At 36.0% G+C, this 22050-nt stretch overlaps 4 protein-coding genes across 4 annotated transcripts; 3 read left to right on the forward strand and 1 right to left on the reverse strand.

Moving 5' to 3' along the window:
- Nucleotides 1-498: 498 nt before the first annotated feature.
- On the forward strand, nucleotides 499-2830 carry LOC125189285 (AP2-like ethylene-responsive transcription factor At1g16060). The gene is made up of 8 exons (XM_048086578.2): nucleotides 499-696; nucleotides 926-1008; nucleotides 1168-1176; nucleotides 1265-1353; nucleotides 1439-1512; nucleotides 1599-1649; nucleotides 1745-1821; nucleotides 1915-2830. Exons 1-8 carry the CDS (start codon nucleotides 536-538, stop codon nucleotides 2412-2414), a joined length of 1044 nt encoding a protein of 347 aa, XP_047942535.2. The 5' UTR covers nucleotides 499-535; the 3' UTR covers nucleotides 2415-2830.
- A 3576-nt stretch (nucleotides 2831-6406) lies between these two features.
- On the forward strand, nucleotides 6407-10627 carry LOC125190351 (1-acyl-sn-glycerol-3-phosphate acyltransferase BAT2, chloroplastic-like). Its single transcript, XM_048087630.2, has 7 exons — nucleotides 6407-6594; nucleotides 6742-6785; nucleotides 7600-7672; nucleotides 8101-8298; nucleotides 8381-8787; nucleotides 8934-9035; nucleotides 10087-10627. Exons 1-7 carry the CDS (start codon nucleotides 6522-6524, stop codon nucleotides 10300-10302), a joined length of 1113 nt encoding a protein of 370 aa, XP_047943587.2. The 5' UTR covers nucleotides 6407-6521; the 3' UTR covers nucleotides 10303-10627.
- Nucleotides 10628-11993: 1366 nt separating this feature from the next.
- LOC125188779 (putative cyclic nucleotide-gated ion channel 5) lies at nucleotides 11994-17445 on the forward strand. Its single transcript, XM_048085832.2, has 7 exons — nucleotides 11994-12120; nucleotides 13298-13380; nucleotides 13662-14247; nucleotides 14725-14937; nucleotides 15031-15341; nucleotides 15742-15853; nucleotides 16252-17445. The coding sequence occupies exons 2-7, from the start codon at nucleotides 13322-13324 to the stop codon at nucleotides 17176-17178; spliced, it is 2208 nt and encodes a 735-aa protein (XP_047941789.2). The 5' UTR covers nucleotides 11994-12120; nucleotides 13298-13321; the 3' UTR covers nucleotides 17179-17445.
- An 88-nt stretch (nucleotides 17446-17533) lies between these two features.
- LOC148926886 (transmembrane 9 superfamily member 9-like) lies at nucleotides 17534-21785 on the reverse strand. Its single transcript, XM_089059685.1, has 7 exons — nucleotides 21455-21785; nucleotides 19838-20002; nucleotides 19594-19703; nucleotides 19406-19511; nucleotides 19208-19320; nucleotides 18980-19130; nucleotides 17534-18875 (listed from the first exon to the last, which is right to left on the reverse strand). Exons 1-7 carry the CDS (start codon nucleotides 21575-21577, stop codon nucleotides 17718-17720), a joined length of 1926 nt encoding a protein of 641 aa, XP_088915811.1. The 5' UTR covers nucleotides 21578-21785; the 3' UTR covers nucleotides 17534-17717.
- Nucleotides 21786-22050: the final 265 nt, after the last annotated feature.

Here is a 22050-nt window from a genome sequence, read left to right on the forward strand (position 1 = left end):
CATTTGTATGTAATTTCGTGTGATAATAATATAAGGTGTAAACTGATCACATAACATTGGATAATAAAGAGAGTTGAAAACAGTGTTGTGAGCTAGGCCTAAATCAGAGGAGTAATACCATACTAATGCACATGATAAGTTACAATTAATTGTACGTAAATTCATCTCTGCAACTGCAATCATGGTTTGCTAAGTACATTATTTCATCTCATATTTTGTGTGTGACTGCTATAAATGTTCATGCACCTTAACATGGTTTGTGTTACTAAAGTATTAAGTTCTAGTACTTATCAGTTGACAATACAGTTAGCAGAAGAAATTTATGATTTTGTACAAGCATTTAATTAACTTGATAATCCAGCTATAATAATTTAATTGTAGTTTATTTGCCGTTTTAGACGGCAATCTAAAGCAATTAATCTGCCGGCACTTACACTGCAAATCCACTTCAAATTGTTTAAAAGCGCCTTCACTCCAAGACTTGGTCATACTTAATTAAGTTTAACCCTATTATCTCCTTTTCTGATACTTTCCCATGGCCAAATTATCACCTCATACGAATTCCAACATCAATAGTAATAACAATACTAATTTGAATGTTGTGAATGGCGTCGCAATGAAGCCTAAACGCACCAGGAAAACAATTCCTAGAGACTCTCCACCTAAACGCAGCTCCATCTATCGTGGCGTAACAAGGTTCTGTAACATCATTCAAATTTGTGTAAAACTGTATAAAAATTAAAAGGATTACACATTCATATAGGATTTGAATTGTACCGTCGATAGCTCTGACCCATCAAACAGCCTGACACAGGACTAGTCTCTCACTTATATTATATGCATCCACATTGTTGTGTTTCATGGTTTTGATTTGCATTAATGTTTAGTCAAATATTAACTCTTAATTTGTTGCTGCTTAATTTAGGCATCGTTGGACCGGTCGGTATGAAGCACATTTGTGGGACAAGAATTGTTGGAATGAGGCGCAGAATAAGAAGGGAAGACAAGGTTGGTTTATTATTTCTAATTTCTTATTGATCATAATTATTAAAGCTATTTAATTATCATTATTAGCATTTTTTTCGTATGATGGTATTTGGTTTCTAATTTCTTGATGCCTTTTTGTGGTGCGGTGGTTTTCCTATGGAATCTTGATGGCAAACGCAGTCTATCTTGGTATGTTAATAATGTTACTTTAAGATTCATTGGTGATCTTCGTTTAGAGAAATTAATGCTTGAAATTGGTTTATTGTTGATAAATTAGGTGCTTATGATGATGAAGGGGCTGCTGCTCGATCTTATGATTTGGCTGCACTTAAGTATTGGGGTCGAGATACCATTCTCAATTTTCCGGTTAATTAATTTCCCTCTTGAAAAATCCTACTTAAAATAATTAAACCTTTTTTTTTAGTAAATAAGTGTTTTCATGATAATGTAGGTATCAACTTATGAGAAAGAGATCGTAGAAATGGAGCGTCAATCCAGAGAAGAATACATTGGATCATTGAGAAGGTATGTACTACTACATTAATACTCCATTAAAGCATATAATTGAATTTATATACAAATAATATGTTCTTAATTAAAATTAATTACAGGAAAAGTAGTGGATTTTCTAGGGGAGTCTCTAAGTATAGAGGAGTTGCCAGGTAATATATATCTGCATACTTAATTATTCATCTTAATTTAGTTTTCCTACTATGATCTATGAAACATTTATAGATTTTGTTTATGGCAATTTCAGACACCATCATAATGGAAGATGGGAAGCTCGAATCGGAAGAGTTTTTGGAAATAAGTACCTATACCTTGGAACTTATGGTAAATATCAATCTATTTATAAAAGAATAATAAAATAAAAAATGATGAGTACTAATTTGTTTTCTCCATAATCATTGAAATTTGTTATTGCAGCTACACAAGAAGAGGCTGCAATAGCATACGACATGGCAGCGATAGAATACCGTGGACTGAACGCCGTGACCAACTTTGATCTCAGCCGCTACATAAAATGGTTAAAACCTGACGCCAACGCCGGCGATGCAGCTGCAGCCTCGGCCTCCACCAACCCCAACAACACTGGCTCATGCCATGACTCCGCCTCCCTACCACCCCTCCACCAAGCTCCTCCTCCCATATCCGAGACGCGGCCAGCCACGGCCACTTCGGCACTAGGGCTTCTGCTGCAATCTTCCAAGTTCAAAGAACTGATGGAAATGAACATGGCGGCAGAGTACCCTTCCACTCAACTTCAACCTCCGCCAGTGGTTGAAGATCGTGAGCAGCAGCAAACCTTGTTTGAATCCAATGATTACTGCACCTACAATGAAGATATCTATGTGGATTTTAGCTCTATGATGCACCACCCAACGCCGCCGCCCTTCCATTCACTGGAACACCTGGAGGAGCTATGATAATTTCGTCTTAATTCATATCTCTGGTGATTTAATTAGGATAGACCAATAAATTAGGGAGTAAAAATTAATTAAGTGGTTCAGGCATATTGTCACGTGATGTGTCCAGCCAATGATAACTGCAGTAATTGTGATTGGTTGGACACATCGCGTGTCAATATATCCGGACTATGGAATTTTTATTCATAAATTAGGGGGCCATCATGATATCATGACTGCAACCAAGAACCCAAGGCGTGATTTATGCAGCTAGAAGGTGTTCAGCTCCGCCCAAGTTCGACATCTGTGATATTTTATTCTTTTACTCTTCATTTTATAGGTTACATAAGTACTACTCCATATGTTTCATTATAATTTGCCTATAACAACAGGCTATGTAGCTTTCGATCTATAGCTCAGCTTTTAATCAATAAAAATATCTTTTCAGAATTGAGATAAAGTATATTGTTTCTGAGCATAAATTTAATTAAACTTGATGCAGTATAACCTGGTTAGTGATCATGCACTTGACATACAGTTAATTGAACAACAAAAGATTACACAGCAACAATAAATAATAATAATAATAATAATAATAATAATAATAATAATAATAATAATAATAATAATAACTTATACATATATATAATTCAAAGTTTGTTTTTATACATGCTATAATGTTGTATAAGCATTCTATTACAAAAATTAAGGTATGCAGAACATCTTAATTATGGTTAATTATGCAGGTAAGCTTTCATGACAGGTTTTGAATGAAAAATTGACATACTCCTACATCTTTATAAATTAAAATATGACGTCAGCTCCAAATATCAATACGATCATACGAATCATGTTCTGGTTCCATTTTTTTATTTTATCACTTTTTAGATCATAAAATCCACGAATCAACTTAGTAAAGTTTAGAAATATAAAAATAATTGCGCTAGTTGCCTACAAATTATCGAAATCCTCCACTTTCTGATTTAACTACCTATTAGAAAATATGTCAACAAAATTATTTAACTATTATGTTTTCATTTGATTTTACAATTTTCAATGTCAGTGACAACTTGGACAACTGAAAAATTAGGGAGCAGAATCGGAAGATAAGTAAAATGATGTCAGTTTAAGCTATGACATTGTATCATCTCCTTCAATTTGAAGGAAGAGAGAACAAGATTTTAGCCTTTATGAAAGAAGGAAAAGATTTTAACGTTGTTGATAAAACGACGCTATCCTTTACTAGCCAACCGTTAGCGTTTAATTTATTTCCCGTCAAATTTTCAACTATCTAAATACGAATATTAATCGAAATTATTTATGATCGCAAAATTATACTACTACAGAGTTAATAGTAAAATAAAGACAATTAACCTGAAATAGATTATATTTAATCTGATTAAAAGAAAATGACAAGACCATAAGCAATAAAGTAAGAGTAGTTAATTAAGCATATGCAATTAGTATAGCAGTTAGAAGTTGAACTAACTTTCTCAATATTCCCACCAAGCAGAGATAAATATTTTCACACTTCTTCACGCCTCACCTTCTGCCTCTATATAAACTGCATCCACCACTCATCACTTCAAACACACAAAAATCACGATCAATTTAAACATTTCTCTTCCTCAGATCAACTCAAACAATGGCGGCAAACTACAGTCGTAGCTTTTGTTCATTGTTAATGTTGCTCTTAATCGCCTCGTTTTCATCCATGATCGAGGCCCGCAGCCTCCTCGAATCACCGATTCCCCTGCCGCAAATTCCAACTCTGCCAAAGCTCGAAATTCCGGAATTTCCAGAGGTTGAGATTCCAGAGCTGCCTAAATTGGAAATTCCGGCTCTCCCGAAACCGGAGGTGCCGGAAATTCCGAAACTTGAGATTCTGGAGCTGCCAAAATTGGAGTTTCCAGAATTGCCAAAACTGGAAATTCCGGCTCTGGAGATTCCGGAATTGCCGAAACTCGAGATTCCGAATCTTGGAGAAATATTGCCAATGCCAACATTGGTCCAACCCGAAGTGCCAGAATCGCCTTAACGAGATGCTATAAATAAGTTGATGGGAATGTGATATTATTATAGTAGTAATAAATTAATTAATTATTATAATTACTACGGCTACTTCTTGTTGTTGCTGCTATTGTTATTCTGTAACGTGATTATCATATTATATAAATATTTATTATTGACTTGTTTTCTCTGTGTCGGATATGCTTCCTCTATTTATATTCTTGATTTCGTTTTGAAGTCAAGTGTATAATAATAAATATTTATATGAAAGTCGAAAGATGATATATAGTCACAAATCACAATCCTGCGCAGGCCAAAACTTGATAGTATTTGATTGTTATGTTAGGAAAACTTCTATACTCTGTTAGGTAAATTGCACAATAATTCCCCTACAATCTGTTTAATGTCCACCTCAAGCTAAATAGCATGCCTATCTAAGGTGAATGAAAGATGATATATAGCAAGTTTATTCAATTTTTCGAATAACATACCAAGTTTTTTTTTATGTTGATGAAATAAGTTACTCCACAACATTTCGCCAAATATAGCATCTATATATAGCAAACATTGTTTACCAAATTTTTTGAAAACAAACGTCTAACATATTCAACACCACCAACAAAAAAAACACATTGAGCATCACACCAATCCTCAAAACAAGTATACTACTTTCAATCCCTATTTTCCACTTGTCGCATAACTCCCATACCTATATAGAGATCTACACTGAAAATAAAAAAGAGGAAGAACAAAAAAAAAGAATTTGAAGAATAAAAGAAGCGAAAATGGCTGCACCGGGACAGGATAGTGCTAAGAAAGTGCAAGGACCTCCGCCGGAGGGGGGCAACCAGGGGACGCCGCGGCCCGGGTCAGCCACGCAGCATTACCAGGAGGTGCTCCACCAGCAGAAGAAGCTGCCCGTCTGCCCGGCCAAGGCAGCGATCGCGGGCTTCGCGTTCATGTCGGTGATCGGCTATTTTACCCTCTATTCGAAGAAGAAGCCGGAGGCCACCGCCCTCGACGTCGCTAAGGTCACCTCCGGCACCGCCACCCCTCAGAACACTCGCCCCCGGAACTAGACCGACCGACGGCGAATTGTTTGTTCTTTGTTGCATGTTGTTAATTTATGTTATGTTCATTTGTAATATTATTGTCACATTTTTTTTTATTGATGGTCTATATTTTTTCATGTGGTTTTTTAACAAATAATCAATTGTTTGGGCCGGGCCATCGATGTGTTGGTTCCGACTGGTCATGGGCCTAGCTACACTCAAATTTTTGGGATCTTATCACCATCATTATTTTGGTACTTATAAAACTACATAAATAATCTAACATTTTTCAAAGGGGTTCGAATATTTATATTTAGCTATTGAGCATTACAATTATAATGGAGCTGGACAGTTTCTTACACGTTTGCAATGTGAGACATGTTTGTAATCTAACTCGTTATAGAATTAATCAAATATGTTCCAATTAACGATTTAATTGACTAATTTGGTCATTGTAATTAATAATTTTGTCAATTTTTAAATGAAAATAACCAATCCTTAATATTGAAAATTAAAAGCTACCGAACATAATGATGTGAATTAAATCGAACGTATGTTAAAATTAAAATGGACTTTAGTCTAGTAATTAATCAGGAAATAGACCGTATGTTCTAGTTGCACGAATATCTTTAAATTTAGCAAATGAATTTTGCTTTTGAAGGGAGTAGATTAACATTTTAGAGTTATGTTGCAATTATATGAAATTATGATAGCTCTAATCTACTAAATCAAAACTGAACTTGTGTACGCTAACAAGTGAACTCAAAAGTTGAAAGGAAAAAATATTTCATTTTTGGTAATTAAATTTAAATTGATACTGGATTTACTTTTAATAAAACGACACTCCACCTAAAATTCCGTATTTTGACACTACATATGCTAAAATATAGATTTAATTTCAAAAATACCACTCCAAACATTATAAAACATATAAAAAATGGATATTTCCCATTTAGCGGTGAAGTTTGGATGTTGCTCTGCTGCAAAGCACAATTTCCGAAGCTAATCCCAAAAATTGAATATAGACTTAGCAAGGTAGCATTCCTTACTCCACAAATTAACACGGATGGAATTATCGATAGATTTTAGGCGCTCGAGTTTTCATTTTTCTTCGCTTTCTTATTCACATAATCACCCGTGTGAGTTCTCCTCTCCTCTCTTCTCTTCTCTTCTCTTCTTGTATATATGGGCGTGTCTGTGTGCGAATTAGAGCTTATGCATCAATTTTGTGCATTTCTATTTTCTCGGCTTTCTAATTTTGTTTTGGATCATTACTGATTTTGCAGGCAAGAAGGGTCGATCGTTTCTCTCTGGGGCTTGCAGTGGAGTGGTAATTATCACTTCACGCGCTCTAGACGTTTGTGTATTTGCGTTCTGATTGCTCCTATTTTTTAATTGTTTACAATGAATTTGTTTATGCTTTAATATTAATCTAAAGTATGCTTGCTGAGAAACACAAAGTTAAATCTGATGAAATTGATGGAGCATACTAACTATTTATGTATGCAAAAATATGTTTTAAGGTATGCTAACTCAGTTTGCTTAGCGACAAGCTACGTAGAGATAAGACATTAAGGTGCGGTTCGGTTGGCATGACCCATGATCGTACGATTATCCATCTAGGATAAAGTTGTGGGATTGTTTTCGTTGGAGGGGGTGGCTATGACTAATTATCATAAGAATATCCATCAAGGATTAAGTTGTGCGATTCAATCTTAACCAAACACAATACATAGAGATATAATCTTGCAAACCTAACAACCCCTAATAGTATTAAAGTAATTATTGGTAATGCAAACTCCTCTTGACAACCTTGCCCCGTGTATGGCGAACTTATGCGTGACATGCAGTGTTAATCATTCATATCAGCTTAAGCCTTCTCAGACATTCCCATAGTTTAGAGAATAATTTAAATAGAATTCGTTAGATTTATCAACATAATATTTACTTTGATAGTATACTAGAATTCAGCAAATATAAGCGTGTCTGATTGAAGGAATGTGTATAGTGCTAATTTGTTCATATAAATGAGGTTTACTTGGCTATCAGGTCTAAAGGATGTTCTAGAGTGATTAGGGTTGCATTCTTGATTGTTTTTTGTGCCAATCAATGATCATTCTGTTGCTGAATATTGATTTAAGCAGTTGGCTTCTCCTCATGGATTCCAGTCTGGCTATGTTACTCTTAAACGGAAAACTCAAAGATATTCAGACACATGTGAGTGAACCTTTTTTATGCATCTAGAGATAATTCTTGAAAGTTTTTAGTCAATTTGGTCCGTGTATTTAACTGTAAAGAGTAGACTTCATATTCTGAATTAAAATTGTACACTATGAAATGCCCTCTCGAAAAAATTCACGTTGGAAAAATAGTGTGGCTTTTCTCCTTGTACATTCTCTTCTCTCTCCGTTAGTTCCTCTATTTTCTTGTAGTTGGAAATTGCTCAACATTTTTTCCTTTGCTTTATTATGTTGATCCAGTAAGTAAAGAAAACTCATCTGAAATTCTTTTAAGGGTCGTCTTTTGGAGGCATGATTTATTTTTGGTATACTGCTATTGTGAAGTAGTATCTGCTAGGCTACAAGTGATTTCAAATCTTAGTGCTATCAATTGCTCTTAATTGGTTTTCCCTTTTGCTTTTGTAGATGGCCGTCCACACAAAACAATATGTGTTTTGAGGGAAGGCCATTATCCTTCCCAGAGCTATTTCAACCATGAAGAGGAGCTGCACAGAACATATAATGGTTGGGGAAGTTGTAGAAAGAGAGAAGTTTTAAGAGACTTAGTTGTTAGGTCTGAACTTGCAGATACCGGAACTGCTGGAGCCTCATATCCATCATCAGGCATGCTTTTACCCTGGTCTGTTTCTATCTAACTTTGTAATCTTATTAGTCCCACCACTCAATTTTCTGATCCTCATTGCAGATATTTGGTTCAATTCGAAGTTTAGAGGAATTTGCTTCTATATCGTAACATCTATTGCTGCCATCACTTTATTCGTTCCAATGGTTCTGCAGCATCCATTTGTCCTCATGTTTGATCGATATCGTAGAAAAGCCCAGTATCGTATCGCTAAAGCCTGGGCCTTTTTGACGGTTGCTCCTTTCTTCAAGATCGAGTACGAGGGATTGGAAAATCTCCCTCAAACTGATACCCCCGCCATGTATGTGTCCAACCACCAAAGCTTTTTAGATATACATACTCTTCTGACCCTTGGGATAAGCTTTAAATTCATTAGCAAGACATCAATTTTTCTTTATCCAATTATTGGATGGGCCATGTTTCTGATGGGTGTCATTCCTTTAAAGCGCACAGACAGCAGAAGCCAATTGGTAAGTGACTTCTTTTAATATAGTAGTAAATGTCATACTAAAGCAAGTATGTCTTTCAATTGTATACTCAACTAGATAAACTAAGGAACAGGCAATAGGTTCTTCCATCTGTCAGGGAATTAAATTGGTACAACTTAAAAATGTAGGAATGCCTCAAGCAGTGCATGTCCCTGATCAAGAAGGGTGCATCAGTCTTTTTCTTTCCGGAGGGCACTCGGAGTAGAGATGGAAAGTTGGGTACTTTTAAGGTATGGCTTTTTTTATCTTAAATACTAGCATTTCTGGCTGCTTAAGTTAAGTTGCAATTTTTCTTTGATCAGTAGTCATAACTTTACACCGATGTTGGTAGGAGCTGGAGATTGGTTTGACCGTTTGAGTGTTTTCTTTAAAGTCATTTTCCTTTTGAGTGCTGACAGGGGTTGGTTTGAAATTTATAAACACTGATAATCAGTAATTATTATTAGCCTTTGAAATTTATAAACAGTGATAATTTATGAGAATTCCTTGTACATTTTATAATCCACACGCATACTTGCACACATTATAATCATACATTTATTAAATGTGAATTATTTATCTCTCTTTAACTTACAAACTCACAAACTTTCTGTATATTTTGAAAAGTTAATGATTTAGTAGTAATATTCTAGTTTCAGTGAGGAGAAAACTGATAAAAAAAATGTAAAGTATTTATTATGTGAAAACTTTAATCACAATTCACTTATTTTAAACCTATGTTATGCATATCAAATTAAAGATCTTTTCGTGATATCTCATTTAAGATCCATAATACTTGCATATGTTATCCAATAGATCAAATTTCATAAATATAAAAAATATGCTTGGTATCAAAATGAAAAAAAAAAGAAATTATACGTAAAAATAGCAGTTAACAGTTTAATTTGTATTTTTATGCCGTTTTTAATTTTTGATTAATTTGATTGTGAATTTTTTGGTTTTTTGTTAATTTAATTTTAAATACATATTTTCCCTCAATTCCAAATTTACGCTTAAATTGATTTTATATTTACCTACTTTTCTGCTTTTATGTATAGTAAGATATTGAACACAAACAAGGGGAACTTTGTCCATTGTGCTGAGAATATTTGACTGATTTATTCAGCATGTAGGAAAGGTGTACCTCATGAATATATGTTATATATTCTGTGACTTTTGCCTATGTGAGATGCCCACATTGTTATACTCTTGTCCTCAGTTGTAATGTTCTTTGCATGATATTGGTTTACTACAAGTATACAGTAATTAATCACTTTTGATCAATGGTTGATTAATTTGTAGAAAGGAGCATTCACAATTGCTGCGAAGACTGGGGTACCTGTTGTTCCCATTACTCTGATTGGGACAGGCAAAATCATGCCTCCTGGAATGGAACAAGAAGTGAATCCAGGATTGGTGAAAGTAATCATTCATCCTTACATAGTAGGAAATAATCCAGATGAACTCTGCAAGGAGGCTAGAAATATTATTGCTCAGGAACTTATTCGTCAAGGCTAGGTGACCATATCACATTTTGTTTCTCTCCAAAAATTAAGATTTTGAGGAGCATTGAGATAGTATTAGCTGAGAGTTTTTGCGCATCCTCTGTGTTTTTCTGCTCCGGTGGTAACTCCTGGTTTTAGCCTGAGCAGCAATAAAGCAAAAAGTTTGTGTTTGATAATCGTTTTTAGTAGGTCTTTTGCGAAACCGTCTCACAGACTAAGAGTCGTGGAATGGAATGATCTGAATAATACTTTTGTTGGTATTATTTGGATTTTTCAATTTCACAAGATTTTGTATTGCATCTTTACTCTGATACTGGTACAAATTTAGGTTTCTTGAAGTGTGTTGTGTTTACTGATACAAGGAAAAGATAGTGAGAAAGATGGTTGTAGTGGGGGGATGTGATGGTTGGCGCATTTTTATTTATTTTTAATATGTTCATTTGGCTAGTATGTTAATACAGTAGATAATACCAATATTTGAGGCTGAATTTTGAGATTTGGACAGTTACCAACCCGGTTTTTGATTGGGTAATAAGAAGCTGAAAGCGCTAGCAAACAGACTGGGTCCATTTTCATCAAGTGGAATTATGTACTAGTACTATAAATTAATGGATCTGTTCAAATTATACTCTTTGGAAATAATTTAGCTGCTCTGTCTTAACGATTACTATAATATGGCTGTCTCACAATGAACTTGCAAAAATGCAGAGTAAAAACTTAAAATAATTAAATGTGTGGGATGTAATTAATTGCTAACTAATTATCAATCCCAAATTGAGATCAATTTTTAATAATTAAATTAGAAGATCCTGTAGTTAATATAATGGCAAGTGTAATATATTTTAAATTTAAATAATTATTAATTAAATTAAAAGAATATTAATGTCAAATAATTATAACTAACTACTTTCTCTCTCCTCAAAATCATCTCAAATCTTTAAATTTACGTAACTCTCTCAATTTAAATTATTTTTTCGCAAAAAATATATCAAATTAAAGATAATTTAATAAGGATTCCAACGAGATCTCAATTGCATATGTTCCGACGATGTTCGGGTGATGAAATTTGATAAATTATATTTCAATTTGCGTACATGTTGATAAGCAGCTATTTTCAACAAATACAACAAAAAATCTATTGTAGGCAAAATCTCAATATTATGCATGTCCAATCTCAATAAAAATGTGTTGATATTTTATTGTCCTTATGTTGATATTCTAATGTCATATTGTTGATATTTGTAATACATAATGTTGATATAAAAAAACACTCACGAAAATTATCATATGATAACATAATGACGATATTACCCTTTTGTTGATATTTTGTCTACTATTTATTGAGATTTTGTGAGCTTTAATCTCATCCACTCATTTTAAAATCCAATGGTGGAGATTTAGTATTGATTTTGGATTAGGGTACTATAAGCATTAGAATAAGATCCTTAAATGTGTAATGGTAGTCTCAGACTAAATTTTTAAAAATTAGTTAATTAATTATATAATTAAATGCTGAAAGTTACATTAAATAAATGCATAAAATGACATCATATTCGATTTAAAACATTAGTAATTCGCTGATGTCTATATTATTATTTACAATATCTACTTGTAAATTTTATAAACCGGTTGGACCATATAAACCAATTAAAACGATTGCCAGAATAATTTGTAATTTTATTACTAGTTTAATTTAAATATATTAATAAATGTAAAAATACAAAGAAGCTATTCACTTGTCTTCTAAAATTGACTTCGCCTCTGCAATCTCCCTCTCATGTTGTTACTGAAACAAGCGCGGATAATGAATTAATCTCTTTGCAGTTTTGCTGTAAGTCTCTTCGTTTGATTTGGTTTTCTGTACTTCGCTATCTATTTTATTTCCTTATCTCTGATTTATTTTGCTTCTCTCCCTCCCACTCCGGTTAGGCGGTGATTGATTTTGTTGTTAGTTTACTGTTGTGCTTTGCAATATCGTCAAGTAATAATAAGGTTTGAGCAAATTTAGATTGACGCAGAGCTGGCTTTATGCAGTAGATGGATTTACAGCTGTAGTCGATTTACCGTTTTTTGGGTATAATGAAGAAACAGTTGAGTTTGTGATAAAGTTTTAATTTGAATGCTTGTTTTGTTAGTCGCGAGATTTGTTGGTATAGTGAAGGTTAAGGCAGTTAATATGCAGGGGACAAAAACACTGAACAGGATAAGTGAAATTGATGTCCTTAGAGGGATAGATTCTCTTGACCAGAGAAACTGTTTTCTTGGTTCAATTGTATAGGTTTTTGGAGTGTTCTTCGTAGAAAATTGCGAGAGACGAGTTCCATATATTTGGGGATGGAGTGTTTTGGGAAATTAAATTTGTGAAATGAATTTTGAGATGGATTTCTTTTTTTGGTGGGGGCTTCTTTTAGGAAGATTGCCGGTGGTGGAACATCGAGTGACTCTTATAGCTTAGAGTTGCTTGTGGTAACTGATTTAAAAGATCTTCTCAAGCCTCTGGTATGTGTGTCTCATTAATTTGATGTAGGACTCAGGTAGAAATGGAATTGATGAGAGCATAATAGTGCTATGTTGCATGTTCTGAGTTCAGTTTTTTACTTTTTCCTAGACATGTTGCTATACATATATTTCTTACCAGATTCATGTGGAAATATTAATTTCATCTGGAGTATGTCTTCCTCTTGTTGATTAACCATGCCGTATTATTTTTAAAGATAAACTTTTGATGTGCTTAGCTCTGTGTTTTAGTAATGCATGATTTGCCTATTTGGGACTTGGGAGTATATCAGGAAGTGGTTCGCAAGGGTGTGCACATCTTGTATGATAATTGTGCATGTATATGAGTTAAAACATGTGCTTGTGATAATATTTTTCATACTGCTTAACTTGTTTTAGAGTGATTGCCTATAACATGGGCAGAAAAAATGCAATTCAGTCATATAGCACATCAGAGTTTTTTAGCATGTAATACGTTCTTCAGACTACTTATCTTTCTATTCTGCTTGCAGTCAAATTTAATTTCATCATACAAAATGTTTGATTGTGGTCCAAAGACTCAATACACCACTGGGCAGCGGGACAAGTTTGTAAGGTATCCTTTTCATTTTCTATATAATTCTCGAATTGTAGAGTTATCTAATTCGCTGGCTTCACGGAGCTTAGACTGCTTATGCTAAAGATGCTTTCTGAGAAAGTGAGGTTTGAGAAAATATAATTTGTAAATTTCCTGCAATGTTGGACGCTTCTTCAATCATGTCTGTACAATAACTATGTGTTCTCAATGCACTTGGGATAAAGTACCAGATGCTGTTTCACTGTCTTTTATTAGACAAGTATTTATGAAGGTTTTTTCTTTCTTCTTTTTGTTAATAGATTGGATGAGTTGGATTCCAGACTCTCATCCCCATCTACTTCAGTTGCTACAAACAAATGTGGCTTTAGTATCGATGGTTTGGGCCGTGGTAATCATAGAAATCCTGCTCCATCGAAGTCCTTTAAGAGAAGAATGGAGAAAGGATCTCAAGGTCTAAAATCTATTGGCCGGTCTCTTGGTTTTGGTGTCTCGCAAGCAGTTTTCCCAGAGGACCTCAAGGTGTCAGAGAAGAGGATTTTTGACCCCCAAGACAAACTCCTTACCCTTTGGAACAAGCTATTTGTGATGTCATGTATTCTGGCAGTATCTGTTGATCCTCTATTTTTCTTTCTTCCAGTTTTTAACAAATCAGAAAAGTGCCTGGACATAGATAGAAAATTGGCTATCACAGCTACAACATTGCGCACAGTTGTTGATGCTTTCTATCTTATTCACATGGTTCTCCAATTCCGGACTGCTTATATTGCCCCATCATCCCGTGTGTTTGGGCGAGGTGAACTTGTAATTGATCATGGAAAAATTGCTAAGCGGTACTTGAAGTGCTATTTCATCATTGATTTTCTAGCAGTGCTTCCCCTTCCACAGGTTCTAAAAAATTGCATTCTTTATTGTCTTTTGAATTGTACTACTATCTTTAGTCTTTATCCTTCCCCGAAACATAAAATGGCTTTTTATTTACGGATCAGTTGCTGGAATTTTAAAAAATTTGATTGATATCTACTTTCTAGTTAGATTTCAGGATAGCTATAATCAATACCAGAACAGAGGTGATTAATGTAGAATGTTTGCTGCTGTCTTTCTTGAGTTTATTTCTCCTTATAATTTTCCTAGATTTTTTCAGTAAGACATCTTAGTTAGATGCATGAACTTTATAGGTTGGCTATAGCTTTCGCAGCCATGGAATCAGGGGATATTTAAGATCAATATTTACTTGCACGTTTTAGTGTCTGAGCTTTTCAATCTCTTATTTGAAATAACTATATCTATTTCAATGGTTCAACATGTTATTCCTTAGCATTTTGGTTTTTTGTTGCTAAACATCATTTTCTTTGATACTTGCAGATTGTTGTCTGGAGATTTCTACAGAGGTCAAATGGATCAGATGTACTGGCTACAAAGCAAGCATTATTTTTCATTATTTTGCTGCAATATATTCCTAGATTCGCCCGAATTATGCCTCTCACTTCAGAATTAAAAAGAACTTCTGGTGTCTTTGCTGAAACTGCATGGGCTGGTGCAGTGTCCTACTTACTGCTGTACATGCTTGCCAGTCATGTAAGCATCCTTTTGAACTGTTGCATGACATCTCATACTACCGTCCGGTGGAAATAATAATAAGAGAACATATTCTCTCTGTCTTATATGCAGATAGTTGGGGCTTTCTGGTACTTGTTATCTGTGGAGCGTAATGATACATGCTGGCAAAAAGCTTGCAAACGTAGAGAAAATAACTGTACCACTGATTTCTTATATTGTGGAAATCAAGATATGGCTAATTATAATATCTGGAGCAACATTAGTGAGAGAGTTTTAAGCTCAGCGTGCCCTGTGGGGGATGAAGACAATCCCCCATTTGATTTTGGAATTTTCAGGCAGGCTTTGGCTTCTGAAATAGTTTCGTCAAAGAAGTTCTTGTCAAAGTATTGTTACTGTTTATGGTGGGGGCTGCAGAATCTGAGGTAAACAGACACCTGATCTTATGTGAATGGTATAATCCATAATCTTCATGTAAATTAAATTTATGTTGCCACACGAATTTGCATTTTATACGCTTGATATCATTGTCATTTTACTTTCTGTTTCACTACTACCATTTCGGATATTGTTGTGTCTTTGGTTACCACTGTTGCTATACCTATGCTTATCGGATTTGGAGCATCTAGAGAGGCTTTGGTAATAACAATTGGGTTTTACCAATGAAGAGTTTTTCTACACTTTCTGGCTGCTCTTTTTTTCAATAAGTTGGTTTAGTTGTTCTTCATACACCCTCACTGATGAGTGTATTCATGGATATTTGTAATCAACATGATATGGTCAGATAATCAAGTTTAAAGACATGACTCTTCGTCTTATCTGCAGTACTCTTGGACAAGGATTACAAACCAGCACTTACCCTGGAGAGTCTATATTCAGCATTGCACTAGCCATCTTTGGACTCATTCTTTTTGCACTCTTGATTGGGAATATGCAGGTAAACAGTGATATGTTACAAATGAGCATCTTCCTCACCCTCCTTTGTCCATCTTGTAATTTGATGCAACAATCTTCATCTTCTCTACGGTGTTAAGTGAAATAATATGTATTAATTTAAAACATTTCTGGGTTCTAAAATGGGGCACATGAAGTTCGTGAAGTTCTATACTGAATTATGAAAACAGATCTGATATGCATCCATGAGTGTTTCTTAGTCCCAAGTGAAAATAATACGATCCTCCCCTGTTTGTGAGGGTACCTATCTGTCATTAATGGAGGGAAATTTTTCTGAATTACCTTTTTTAAGAGTATCATGTTTTAATTTTGTGATCTTTATAATGCAAATCTTTGATATTTAAGCGCCTCAACTTTTTAGCTGCTTTGCTCTTTCCACAGACATACCTTCAGTCGCTCACTATACGCCTTGAAGAGATGAGAGTTAAAAGGCGCGACTCGGAGCAATGGATGCATCACCGCTTGCTCCCGCCAGACCTTAGGGAGCGGGTTAGACGCTATGATCAGTACAAATGGTTAGAGACACGTGGTGTGGACGAGCACAGTTTGGTCGAGAGTTTACCAAAAGATCTCAGAAGAGACATAAAGCGCCATCTTTGTCTGGCATTAGTCAAGAGGGTCCCACTCTTTGAGAACATGGATGAGAGATTGCTTGATGCCATCTGTGAGAGGCTGAAACCTTGTCTATACACTGAAAGCACTTACATTGTACGTGAGGGCGATCCAGTCGATGAGATGATATTTCTCATACGGGGCCACCTCGAGAGTGTTACCACTGATGGTGGAAGAAGTGGTTTTTTCAACCGTAGTTTACTCAAAGAAGGAGATTTCTGTGGCGAGGAGCTTCTGACATGGGCGTTGGATCCTAAGTCCGGTTCCAACCTGCCGTCCTCCACTCGGACCGTGAGGGCACTGACTGAAGTGGAGGCTTTCGCCCTGACGGCTGATGAGCTGAAGTTCGTCGCCAGTCAGTTCCGACGGCTCCACAGCCGACAGGTACAGCACACCTTCCGTTTCTACTCGCAGCAGTGGCGCACTTGGGCCGCCTGTTTCATCCAAGCAGCATGGCGACGCTACTCCAAGAGGAAGCTTCTCGAGCAGCTAAGGAAGAAGGAAGAAGAGGAGGCGGAAGCAGCTGGGGCAAGCTCTGGCAGTAGCTCGTACAGCATTGGTGCCACTTTCTTGGCGTCCAAGTTCGCTGCAAACGCGATGCGTGGGGTCCACAGAAATCGGAACCTCAAGAGCGCCCGGGAGCTTGTCAAGCTACAAAAGCCACCAGAGCCTGATTTTACCGCCGATGCAGATTAGGTGTAATTTTCTAACTCAGGTGTTTTGCCTTTTTGTTAATCGGACTCCTCCAGCAATATTAGGAGCTCCAAGTGTGTATTTATAATATACTACTTCAATATTTTACTGCTAGTGAGATGACAATTATGTTACATCAACCATTATCTCTGGTTTCAAATCCTTTTTCAAGGAATGTGTAAAAATTTATCATATATGTATATTAAACTGGTGTATGAATTATTTATGAAATACAACTACGATGAAACTGCATTTTTGTGTAGTGTTTTATATACTGCGTTTGAAGATGGTTTTTATTGCAGTTCTGAGAGCAGATCAAGTGGGTCCCACATTGCTAAATCAATCTTGCAAAAGTATATAAGTAATACAACTACAACAATTACTCCAAAATCTTCCAAAAATGAGTACACAAACCAAGAATAATATTACAGATTCAATACAGTTAGTATGAAAAACATTGTCGCAAAACTATTATCACTGAAATATCAGAAGAGTGAAATTGCCAGATCTAGAATAGGGTCGTTTTCAGCTTGCATTGTCATCTAGTCGATCTTGACCGATGAGTAGATGAGTTTCGTGAACCAGAAGCAGGCGAAGAAACCAATCGTGCCAGTCAGCACGAAGAACGCATAAGAACCAATCAACATGTAGCCAAAGTACAGGATGCCCGAGACTGGTTTTGTTATGTTGAGCTTTGTGAAGAAGTAGAATGCCGCGTACAGGAAAAGGTACAAAGCTGAGGAACCTGAGGTAAGGTAAGATCTCCACCACCACAAGTAGTCTTCGCTGCACAGTTGGAAATAGCATAGCACAACAGTGATCTCAGCACAAGTCACGATCAAGATGAGGAACACGAGGAAAAGGAAACCGAAAATGTAGTAGAACTGCTGCAGCCATATAGATGTCAGGATGAAGAACAACTCGATGAATACTGCACCAAATGGGAGTATGCCTCCGATTAAGATTGAGAAGACTGGGTTCATATACCAGGCCTGCTCTGGTATCTGCCTTGGAATTTTATTGGTTTTGACTGGAGCCTCAATGGCTGGCTTCCTAAATCCTACGTAGCTGCCAACAAACACAAGCGGAACTGAAATCCCAAACCACATGAGCACCAACACGAACATAGTCCCGAATGGCACAGCCCCTGAAGATTTCTCACCCCAAATCAGCGCATTCAGAATGAAGAAAATAGCAAAGACGATTCCAGGGAACATAAAAGCTGTTTGAAGAGTAATTTTCTTCCACTCTGATCCTTTAAACATCTTGTAGAGACGGGCTGAGGCATAGCCAGCAAAAATACCCATGAACACCCAAAGAAGAAGCATCGCTGTCATCAGCCCTCCACGATTAGAAGGGGACAGGAAACCGAGTGCTGCAAATATCATTGTCACCAGTATCATCCCAAGAAACTGAACTCCAGTTCCAACATAAACACAGAGCAAATCTGAGTTAGTTGGAGGCCTGAAAACATCCCCATGAACTAATTTCCACCCAGTCTCTTCTTGAGCTTCTTCCTGAGTCTCCAACTGGTTGTACCTAGAGATGTCACGATAAAGAGTTCGCAGCATTATCATAGCAACCATTCCCGAGAGGAAAAGAACAATCATCAAAGAATTGACGATTGAGAACCAATGGATTTGATCATCAGCCATGTAAAGATAAGTATCCCATCTAGAAGCCCACTTGACTTCACTTTCCTACAAATAAGAGCACAACAAGGCAATCCGACATGACAATCGATTCCTACTTACCGGAAAAAGAATATTACATATCTCTTCAACAGCAAGAAAGAAAGTTTTACCTGAAACTCCACATCGTAAGTAAATATAATTTCCTTGTCGTCAACCACATGTGGAGTGTTGGAGTTAGTTACTGTCCGTTTCGCATGAGGATCGCATGTTGTCAGTCTTGTTTTACTATCATCCCATTTACCATCATATCCATGCTTAATACTGAATATCCAAGATTAACAATGTTCAGAAGATAAAGCAAAAAGACGATGTAATCTTGAAGATTAGTAACATATTACCTGAAATGTTTGGCTTCAAAACCCACAATCCTTGCAGCATCAGTTTCTTCATCCTTGTGATACCTCACAGTAAATGCCAAGTGATTGTTGATAAAATATCTCTCCTCTTTACTCTAGTAAGACAGGAAAAAGACAGGAAATCAAAATCTAACTTGCCTTTTGGAGAGGGACTTACTTAAAAAATCAATCTATACTTACACCAGCATATTGAGCTTTAAAACCAACTGGAAAACCATGCTGATAAACCAGGGTATCTGTATCGGGTCTCTTAAAAGGCACAACCAGGGGGAGATTATCCAAAATCCTATAAAAGAAAACACAGAAACCGGTCGTTATGTAAATGACTTGACATGGAATAACAAAATAATATTTGAAGACTGGCTTACATGTTCACTCGATATTCATCATCAATCTTTTCTTTGAAATCTTTTACCTCTTTGTCGCTTAGTGTAACACGACAAACAACATTGCACATCTGTGGTTCTCGCATCTTAAACTACACGTATGAACTCAATAAGTATTTGAACCAAGAAAAAATAATTGAATGAAAGGATGGCATGAGGTACAAATAAAATATAAGAATTTGAAAAGAAAAGAGAGCAACAAAGGAAGTCCAAAAGAAACACAAACCTCATAAGGGGAGTTCTCAATGCGATCACCACGAAGAACTTCCCCAAGATTCTCGGCACTGTCCTCAATTTTCTTTGGTTTACAATAAGGAAGGGAATAGTAGGAATAAGGAAGTTGAGTTTTTACAGAGGCCAATTTATTCACTTTAACTTTCAGAAGATCGCCCTGCATATAAGGGAAACCATATCAAGCTCGTACAATACTAAACTATATCAAATGGCAAAAGTATGATAATGTAGCATTTTTAAGACTGAAAGGTTCAGAAACATGCTGAGGGAATAGATAAGCTGTTGGCATATAGTTAGCATGGTTGATATGTTCACATAAGTTGTTTTAATTATCAAAGCACACTATAACTTAATGCATCTAATTTCAAAATTCGAAGCTATCTGGAATAAGAGTGATTAGAAAAGGACTGGGAGAGGGCATGGGCATTTCCTATGTTTTGCTGCCAGTAGAAGGGAAGGCAGAGGAGAGAAAGCTTTTCAATATGTCCAACTGCAACAAATTGTTGGAAACTAAAACATATCTGAAAACATTATTCTAATTAATATGACTGAGTCTCTTAAGGTCCAACAACATGAAATGTTTATAGTACTAATGGACGGTTGATGGAGGTTGAGCAGAGATAAGCAGTAGAATATTTGATAGGGTAGTAAATCTAATAGAAGGTGACTGAGATAGTAAAAGATGAAGGTAACGCAGGCAAATGTGAGTATGGACCTGCATAAATTCTGGACAAGATTCTTGGTATATTTGGGCATTTATGTTCACAGATATCAGAATATCTGAACATTTCAGAAGCTGACTTACTCTAGTGCATAACAAAGCCAAGCTAAAAACCCCTAATACTACATTTATATTCTTAATTATATACACCTAGTCACCAACTTCCTCAGATTCTCCAGTCTCCACAATGTAATTAGAAATGCAACATAAAATAGATCCAATTTGTATATTAAAAGGAGCAAAATGTAGCCTGAGGAAGAAATTAACAAAACAGAAAATTGCCAATGAGTTGACTAAAATTAAAGATTCTGTCTACTATTCTAGAAACCAGATCCTAATGAGAAAGCTCATGCCGAACCATAACAGCTCAAAACCAATCACAAAGAGAAGACAACAAAGAAATTCCGATTTTCTTACCCATTTCTTATGGTTTACATCACATCAAGTAAACTGCTTGAAGGCTTGAAGCATAAAAATTGTACAGTTTGCGAGCTATCTTCTTAGTTTACAGAAACTCTTCATCGAATCTCCAAATCAAACGATAACCCCAACTTTTGAATAATTGAATCAGAACCCATCAGATTCATCCATCCGCACATAATCATAAAATACACCGAGTTCATCCTCACAAATGAAAGATCTAACATTAAAACGAGCTTAACCAACTAAAACCTAACTCAATAGTAACCTAGCAGAACTCAATTAAAAAACTCGCAACTCTCGACACACCGATCATCTCCCACTGTCTACATACAAATTACCCGCTAGAACTCTCTTTCTCTCTCATAACTATACATGAATATTGATTAATTGAAGTATCATCAACAGTCAAGTGCGAGAGAAACATCCAAAACAAACAGAAACGAGCAATCAGCGGAATCAAATCACCTTTTCAAAATCCTGGGGAGCGACGCCGGGAAGGTAGAAGGAGTGGACGGCGTTAGCGAGGAGGAGGAGCGCGAAGCACATCCACATCGAAATCGTGTGAGGCTTTCTCCTCTCCATCCCCATCTTTCTCTCGAATCAGTCGCCACTCACAAAATCGAGATCCACCGCAGCAGAGAAAATCAAATCTATCTCTCTACTGAAATGACATATACGTGCGTTGTGGAAGGATTGAATGGCACGGCAGCACAAGGAGGAGACTGGAAGCAAAGTGAGAGAGAGGGGCGGTGGGAAGAGTTACAGTGTGGGTTGCATTTGTAATCAGAGCAGAGCAGAGCTGTTGGATTGAGATCTGAGGGGTGAGATTAGTTCACACAAATTAATTAGTGTGATGATTTGACTGAGATTTATCTTAATTAAGCGGATACTTTATTAATTAATCATTTTGTGTTAATTGTTGACTCGGAAAATATAGTCTCCAGTGTTCGCAATCAACTATCTTAATCTAATGATATCAGTGGGAAATTTACATATTATTTAGTTAGTTTTTTGTATTTTTGATGACATATAAATGTTTGCTAGAAGAATCTAGCATCTGA

Source organism: Salvia hispanica, chromosome 5 (assembly GCF_029641045.1).
Source record: "Salvia hispanica isolate PSC_SH4W2 chromosome 5, Shi_PSC_v1, whole genome shotgun sequence".
Taxonomy (NCBI): Eukaryota; Viridiplantae; Streptophyta; class Magnoliopsida; order Lamiales; family Lamiaceae; genus Salvia; species Salvia hispanica.

Excerpts from the sequence above, each read along its gene's own strand:
- LOC148926886 (XM_089059685.1), bottom strand. The coding sequence starts at position 21,577 with ATGGGGATGGAGAGGAGAAAGCCTCACACGATTTCGATGTGGATGTGC. Across the intron at positions 20,003-21,454 it reads CTCCCCAGGATTTTGAAAAG|GGCGATCTTCTGAAAGTTAA; the intron begins GTGATTTGATTC and ends CCTTATATGCAG. Across the intron at positions 19,321-19,405 it reads TTAAAGCTCAATATGCTGGT|AGTAAAGAGGAGAGATATTT; the intron begins GTAAGTATAGAT and ends CTGTCTTACTAG.
- LOC125190351 (XM_048087630.2), top strand. The coding sequence starts at position 6,522 with ATGGAATTATCGATAGATTTTAGGCGCTCGAGTTTTCATTTTTCTTCG. Across the intron at positions 7,673-8,100 it reads TCAAAGATATTCAGACACAT|ATGGCCGTCCACACAAAACA; the intron begins GTGAGTGAACCT and ends TTGCTTTTGTAG. Across the intron at positions 9,036-10,086 it reads GAAAGTTGGGTACTTTTAAG|AAAGGAGCATTCACAATTGC; the intron begins GTATGGCTTTTT and ends ATTAATTTGTAG.
- LOC125189285 (XM_048086578.2), top strand. The coding sequence starts at position 536 with ATGGCCAAATTATCACCTCATACGAATTCCAACATCAATAGTAATAAC. Across the intron at positions 1,513-1,598 it reads TACATTGGATCATTGAGAAG|GAAAAGTAGTGGATTTTCTA; the intron begins GTATGTACTACT and ends AATTAATTACAG. Across the intron at positions 1,650-1,744 it reads AAGTATAGAGGAGTTGCCAG|ACACCATCATAATGGAAGAT; the intron begins GTAATATATATC and ends TGGCAATTTCAG.
- LOC125188779 (XM_048085832.2), top strand. The coding sequence starts at position 13,322 with ATGTTTGATTGTGGTCCAAAGACTCAATACACCACTGGGCAGCGGGAC. Across the intron at positions 13,381-13,661 it reads CAGCGGGACAAGTTTGTAAG|ATTGGATGAGTTGGATTCCA; the intron begins GTATCCTTTTCA and ends TTTTGTTAATAG. Across the intron at positions 15,854-16,251 it reads TCTTGATTGGGAATATGCAG|ACATACCTTCAGTCGCTCAC; the intron begins GTAAACAGTGAT and ends CTCTTTCCACAG.